Below are 7851 nucleotides of genomic sequence, written 5' to 3'. Positions count from 1 at the left end.
TATTCTAGACCCACTATATATATAGTCTTCTTTTGCATTAAAATATAAGGAACTATCGATAGACATTTCATCAAAGCAAAGAACAGCATATCTGTCTATTGCTTTCATTTTCCTAACAGATAGTTTCAAGCTTTCAAATATTTTTTTATTTACGCCTGGTAAAAAGGAATTTTATTTAGCAAATGGACTAAAGTTGATTTTGATGGTAGGAACTTCCAAACCAAACCAAACCAAACCATTTTCTAAGTAACTGATATCCTTTTCCACTAGCCTTAAGAACTGTCAGTGTCCATCGACTTTTCATTTAAAGGAGATCTTCTTGCTTTAGGTTTCTGATGTTGCATTCGTATTTGTGATGATATAAATTTATAAGTAATATTATTGACATGGTCCATTAATTATACGAAATTGGACGAGGACGCCATTCAGCTGCTTTCACTCGCTTCTTATAATTTGAGGGTGGTAAATATTTCGGTCGGAAACCGAATGGATTTCATCCACAAAAAAACCAAAATATTTATTTTCAATATTTTCCCTTTTACAGTATTCTTCGGTCTCTTTTATTAGTGAATTAATCGCTGTTTGGTTTGGACTACCTTGATTACAAACGGGTCATGTGATAGTGAGACCTATTTCTGTGACTTATTTTTATTTGACAAACCACACGTTTGGACCACTACTAAAGGTATAACACAGTGGTTGTTTCCACTGTCAAATAGTTTTTTGATCAAAAAACATTGTCGTGGTCTGCAATTTTAGGCCCCATCTGCCTCCTATACCTTCATATTCTAGACCCACTATATACAGGGTGAGTTTCCTATGATGTTCTCTATGGGTATCTTGGAAACTACTGGAGATAGAGAGTCGGTTAAATGGGGAAAGAATTGCAGTTTTGTGGGGTCATAAATATGCGCCTTTCAGATTTATGAAAAAAATTCCGGTTATTTTAAAAATTGTCCCTAATTCCATTATAAGCTATTTTAGACAAAAAGTTTTCAAATAAAAGTTGTAGATAATCACATCCTTAATGAGATTGTGTCCTCTGTTTTTTTCTGAAGCCTGTCATTTTTGACATATCACATAAACATATGTTTTTTTTAAATGGAAACCATAGTTGACTATGACTTCATAAAAAGCGGCATTTTTTTAAGCTTTTTAGCGATATAAGCTATAATATGTTTTCTTCGAAAAATTACTGAGTATAGCCAATTCTTATCATTTTTAAACAATTTCACTTAGGGTAATTCCGGGAGAGACGGCCCTCTGGGTTAGATGGCCCATTGAGATATTTTCGGCATCTTGACTCTCCAATCGATGTAAACGTAGACAGTGTGACTAAACGCATGGTGTAGTTCGTGCTTATAGTTTGGTGTATTTTCATTAAAAAACGGGTAAGTTATAAGCTTTTTTATTATTCCAAAGGTTAAAAAATTTTCTATGCTTTAAAATAAGTTGAAATTTTCGAGGTCTGACTTGTTTCCTTTTTAGTTATTTACATAAATTTAATTCATTAGTATGTTGAGGTTATGTTTTTATAGGCATGTAGCTGCGTTTACATCGACTTAGAAAATTATCAGGTGGGCCATCTCTCCCGCACTATTGGGATAGATGGCCCAGTAATGTTGTGGTATAGATGGCTCGTGAGCCATCTCTCCCATACTGCCCTGCTAAGACTAGTTGTCCCATTTGTAAAAATATACTTTTTTAGGTTAGGTCAGGTTTGCAGGACAGTATATGAGAAAAATAATAATTATTTACTTATTTATTTACAGAGTCATGCCGACCGAGTATCGATGGAAAAGAAACGTAGAAAGGCATCAATGGTCAGAAGAAGACTTACGAAGGGCAGCTGAAGCAGTCAGAACAGGCCAAATGGGAGTACGGGAAGCTTGCCGTAATTTTAAAATCCCCCCACCTACATTTCGGAGACGGCTAAAAAATAATGATTTTTCAAGAAAAGGCTTGGGGCCACCATCAATTCTCGGAAGTGAAAATGAGCTAAAATTAAAAAATCATATTCAAAAATTAGAAAAACATGGTTTCGCTCCGACTAGAGATTGTGTTAGAGCTATGGCTTTTAATTTAGCAGAGCAACTAAATATTAAACATACATTTAATAGAGAAAAGGGACTTGCTGGTTACGATTGGTTGAATATGTTCCTTAAACGTAATCCTGACTTAAGTGTTCGAAAAGCAGAGGGTGTTTCATTAGCCCGTTGCCAAGGGATGAACAAGACCGAGGTTTCATCTTATTTTACTCTTCTGCAAAACGTACTGGAGGAAGCTGACATAATGGGTAAACCAGGGCATTTGTTTAATATGGATGAGACGGGACTCCAACTAAATAACAAACCAGGATACGTTATTGCAAAGAAAGGTTCAAAGAATGTAGCAGCCATTACGTCTTCGGAAAAAGGTGAAACTATAACTATTATTTCCTGCTGTAATGCTGAGGGTTTTTTTCTCCCACCGGCATGTATTTTCAAGGGCCAAAATAAAAAAAAAGAATTTGAAGATGGTATGCCACCGGGTTCTGTTGTGTATATGAATAAGAAGTCGGCTTACATTAGCACTGAATTAATGTTTACTTGGCTAAAGAACCATTTTGTTCCAAGGAAGCCTGAAGGAAAAGTTATTTTAATGTTAGATGGTCATGCTAGCCATTGCAATTCGCCTGAAATGCTTGAATACGCCGAAGAACATCAGGTATTATTGTTTTGCCTTCCTAGCCACACCACCCAATTTCTGCAACCACTCGATAGAAGTTTTTTTAAAAGTCTTAAGGCTTACTTTAATTCTGCGTGTAACAGATATGTGCGAGCAAACCCAACGAGAAAAATATCAAGGCTTAATTTTGGAGAATTACTGGCCGATGCTTGGTCTAAATCAGCCACAATAGAAAACGCTGTCTCTGCTTTTAAATCCACAGGCATTTGTCCGTTTAACCCCGAGGCAATACCTAATTATGCTTATTTAAATGACAACGAGAACGACCATCTGGAAAAACGCAAAATTGATAATCTCAGCGAGACTCCTGAGCATTTGGAAAATCCAGGACCATCATCACAAGAAACTAGGACCAATGTCAGTACGGTCAATAATGGAAATCAACCCATTGCTGCCAAAGATAGTTCTTCAGATGGCGATACACCTGGTAAAGTTAACTAAATAAATTTTTAATAATCGTTAAAATTTTCTTATAACTTTTTTAGGGAGATGTTGGCTAAAATGCACCCTGTTCCTAGCACTTCCTCCATTTCTGTGAATAATGTCAGAAAACGTGGAAGACAAGTTGGAACTGTTCTAACGTCTCCTGAACATATTGAGAAAAAAAAGTCGGCTCAGTTAAATAAGGAAGCAAAAGAAAGGAGGCAAACATTCAAAAAAAAAGTTACAAAGAAAAATGTAGAAAGGAAATCACAGAAAATGAAATCAAGAGAAACGAATATTCCTCAACAGATGAAGATACCGACTTTGAGCTTCAAGAATCCGGCGATAGCCCTTTAGAAGAGGAAGATGTAGAATGTGTAGGTTGCGGTGAACCCTACAAAACAACAGTGAAAAAAGATGACTGGATTCAATGTGTATATTGCAAAAATTGGTGTCACGAAACTTGCTCAAACTTTGTGAATATATGTAACCCCTGTGGTAAGGTTTTAAGCAAGAAAAAAAATGAATAAGGGACATTTATCACTGAGCCATCTATCCCATACCCATTGAGCCATCTAACCCTTAAGTACCGGGTGAGTTGGCCCAGGTATTCATTTTGACTTTTATTTTTTTTTGAAAAAACCGTTTTTATTTTTGACATGAACTGTTTATTATTCTATCTATACTCACGTTTGAAACATAAATAAATAAGTTTAAGAAAGATATCTTGTTGTTTTTTTTTTGTTAGAAGGGTTTAAAAAAATGTGAGCCATCTCTCCCGGAATTACCCTAGTTAGCCATGGAAACAAGTTCAATCGCCGTTACTCTCAGAAATGTGAAGCTGTCACATACAAACTTTGTAAATTAAAATAAACAAAAATTGTAAATATGAATTTCTCAAATGAAGAAAAGCGTGTAGATACTCGCGCATCAATAGAGTGTTTCCAAAATAACTTTCATTATGCCCCCGCCCCCCCCCCCTAATGATTTTATTACTCCACATTTTATTAACAATTAGGTCGGAGTTTTTGGAATAACTGGTTGATCTAAACATAATTTCATGTTTAGATAGACATATTTTTTCTCCAGAGTATCAAGATATTTCTCAGTTTGGTTCTGTAGTTCTTTCTTAAATATTTGGCATAGATCTTGAGAAACATTGACTCTATGTATGCACGTTTTTATGCAGTTTACTAGTGGTAATACTAAAGCTCCATATACATAAGTTACACCAGATATATCTCTTGTAGCTGACTCATATGTCTTCAGTAATGATAAACACTCTTATTATTAAATAAGGTACATCCAGGCTGAGAGCGTAGAGCGTCGCGTCCGCGTGTCGAAATGGAATCAATTCACTTAACTTAAATTAAACCGTTCAGGCAGACATCGTCGCGTTTGGCGTTGCGCTAGCGTCCGCTGAGTGTCGGGGTTCGAGTTCAATGGGGCGGACGCGACGCAAACGCGACGCCACGCTCGACGCTCTCAGCCTGAATGTACCTTTAGAAGTCAACATTATTGGAGCCTTTTTATGCGCGGGTGTTAAAAATATTTGAAAATTAATTTTTTTATGTCCAGACAAAAGCAGGAACCTTTCGAAGCAATAGAATCTAGAATTCCATCTCATAGAAACTTTCATTTCTTTAACAGCTCCTAGGGATTTTGTTACCACCAAACTTATGCATTGTGCAAAACACGGTAGATACTGAATATCACCATTTAGTAACAGCTTTATGCCTGCAACGATGTTGGCACCATTGCCTGTTGTTGCAGACACTAATTTCATTTAGTTAATGCTCCATTTTTGAAACATTTCATTTAAATCGCAGCAAATATTATGTGCTCTTTGATTGGGTGTAAGACTTTTTACACCTAGACAAATACTATATATAACTTTGCCTTTCCCATCTAAAACATAAATACATATATTAATATCAAATGTTGGTACCTATATAATGTGTTAAAACTATGAAACTCCTTGTAGAATATATAATTGTAGCAATGTCAGGGGGGTTACGGCTAATAAAATTGAAATCTATTGAAATATTTTCTTGTGTCTTGTTTTTAGGAAGACATTTTGGTGAGAAAATTAGTAATCTATGTTGTGATGGTGATGAGTATAGCTTTAGGATTGTATCGAGTTTTATCCCAATTTCTGAAACTTAGATCTGTTTCAAAACTCAGATCTATTTCCTTAAATGGCTAGATGTACTTTCTCTCAATCCCCTTCATTTTTTATAGTCTATTTCACAATCGTACCAATCTACAGGGTAATGTCAACTGATGGCTCTGTAGCTTCTTCAGTATATGGCTCTTCTAGAAACGATGATAAATGATAAATCTCAATGTCAATTTCAAGCTCTCGACACCTCAACACCTGATGGTGGCAATTTTTCACTTGAGGTTATGTCAGCCGATGTAGTTGTAAAGTAGTGTAGTATTACAACCCATGTTCGTTTAACAAAGTTGAAGAGGTAATATTTTGGCCAGCTGTTTAAAAAACAATTTAAATGAAATAAGGGAACCTACGTTGTGTTAAAAATATTTTTATTGTGATTACCTCGGATGCGCTCGACAGAAGCAATATTTTGGGAAATTTGAGGAGGATAGGTTAGGTAAATCAAACGCTAAATTTGTAAATAGCTCTACTTATTTTATTAAATGAAATGAAAGGAGTGCCGTACCCTGCCTGGTTAAGTAATGAGGAAACATTTACTTTACCTTTAATAACCTTCTTTTAACCCAATAACAAAAATTTGCAAACCAAAAATAACATCAATGTGTCTCGAATGGTAGTTTAAAAGCTTTTTAACACCTATCGTCTCTATTCGTTGTCTGATTTCCTTCTCACTAGTTTACGACTAATATTTAAAAAAATTAATAATTTTATTTATGCATACAGAGTGTCTTAAAAATGAATGTATTGAGTTTAAAGACGACTAGTGACGTCTTGATTTCATTCTTCTATGTTGTTCCTTTATATTGTTCTACATAATGATATTTATCAAAATAAGAATTCAACAAAGTTCGCCTTCAGATGTTAGTGTGACGTCAACTAGTTTAATTTTTATTATTTATATAATCTGTTTATAGAAATATATTTTATTTAATATATTGAGTGATTTAATTTAATGATAAATCTTAAAATTTTTGTTCTTGTTATTTCCCCCGGTCCTGGAGCGTTAACATTTCCCCAGCGTTAAATTTAAAGAAAATGAAGATATGAAAACAAATTGCCTTTAAATATAATAATAATTAAATTGCAATAATAAATTAAAAATGTGTAATATCTTATACATATAACATAATAAAAATTAACACCATAGATAATGCTATAGGCAATGCAATATAGTGATATTAAATAATGGAAATAAGATTATTCAATGGAATTGTAACTTAAAAAAATAATTAAATTAATTCTCTTGTTCTCTTTAACACTTTACATTAAAAAAATCTTGATACCACTTGTACTGTTGGGAGCAAACCTTCTGATAGGATCATCCATTGAACTTTCTTGGAAGTGCTTTAAACAGGATGATGTAAATGTTATAGATCACTGCCCCATAACGAGCAAAATACGATAAACTGCTGCACATTTGTGTAATTTGAATTAGAAAATACCACACATATACCAATAATATACCACAATTTGACCGGTTTTGATAGCCATATGTTTATCAAAGAACTATGCTGCCATGGTGATAAAATAGATGTAATTGCACAAAGCAAAGAAAAATACGTTTCATTTTCGAAAAATATTTATATGCATGGTTATATGGAAGTGAGGCATTTTATGGTGGCTTTATTTTCTTGTGTCATTTTGTCTTTTTTGTAACTGTTTTTGTCTTTTTTGTCACAAATTAAATTATCTCTGATATAGATACCTACACCACCATGAGACTTGACTGTTCTGCAAAATCCAGATACCATATTGTAATTTTTAATGGGAATAGTGTTCAACTCCTCTGGCACCAGCCAGTGCTCATTTAAACATAAACAATCTGCTGAGATTTCATTGAGGAGCACTTCAAAATCTAAAAAAGAGGTACGCAAACATTGAACATTATAATGGATTATTTTTAAAGATTCGTTGCTTCTGAGATTTCCTTTTGACGCTGCTTTCCTTCGTGTTAAAGCGACTCTGTCAATTTGTCCTTTGGAGTCCTCAGCTGTCAGTTCTTGGTAGACAGTGGGCGTTGAATGCGAAGAAAATGGTTGATGGTTGCTCCAAGAGGCCATAAATTAGGAGACATCACCGCCTCCCTGTTCAGTTGAGGGACACCCACCTTGAATGAGCTTTAAAAACGATCCTTTTTGGTGACCATTTTTTCACACAAACAATCTTCATCCAACTTGTACTTATTAAGAAAGGCAATCACATCATCAGCTTTCGTGTCTGGAACAAGACCAGAGATAAATATCCACGCATAACATCTTCACAAACATTGATGGTATTACAAAACCGGTAGATCTTACTCATATTTCAGACCATAAGGGTATTTTCTTTGAAACAAATTATTCTTTTATGATCTCTCAAACCAGAATATGTTATAGGCCAATAACAGAGGATGGTCTCTCCAAATTATGCCAAAGTATGCTTGGCTGTAATTTTGATTTCATTACTGATGATAATTTGGATATTGACTTAAAATTCAATATGCTAGTTGACATGTTGAAAAATTTTATAAATATTTCTTTTCC

At 34.4% G+C, this 7851-nt stretch overlaps 1 protein-coding gene across 1 annotated transcript; it reads left to right on the top strand.

The window, feature by feature from the left end:
- The first annotated feature begins 1776 nt into the window (after positions 1 to 1776).
- LOC115877377 lies at positions 1777 to 3168 on the top strand. The gene has a single exon (XM_030893526.1). It carries the CDS (start codon positions 1777 to 1779, stop codon positions 3166 to 3168), a length of 1392 nt encoding a protein of 463 aa, XP_030749386.1.
- The last annotated feature ends 4683 nt before the right edge of the window (positions 3169 to 7851 follow it).

This window comes from Sitophilus oryzae, unplaced genomic scaffold (assembly GCF_002938485.1).
Source record: "Sitophilus oryzae breed Bouriz unplaced genomic scaffold, Soryzae_2.0 scaffold_1447_pilon_pilon, whole genome shotgun sequence".
Taxonomy (NCBI): Eukaryota; Metazoa; Arthropoda; class Insecta; order Coleoptera; family Curculionidae; genus Sitophilus; species Sitophilus oryzae.
Note: the sequence above shows the minus strand (reverse complement) of the source record. Positions and strands in the feature narration are given on the sequence as shown.

What these genes read in the sequence shown, in the direction of transcription:
- LOC115877377 (XM_030893526.1), top strand. Translation starts at nt 1,777, where the DNA reads ATGCCGACCGAGTATCGATGGAAAAGAAACGTAGAAAGGCATCAATGG.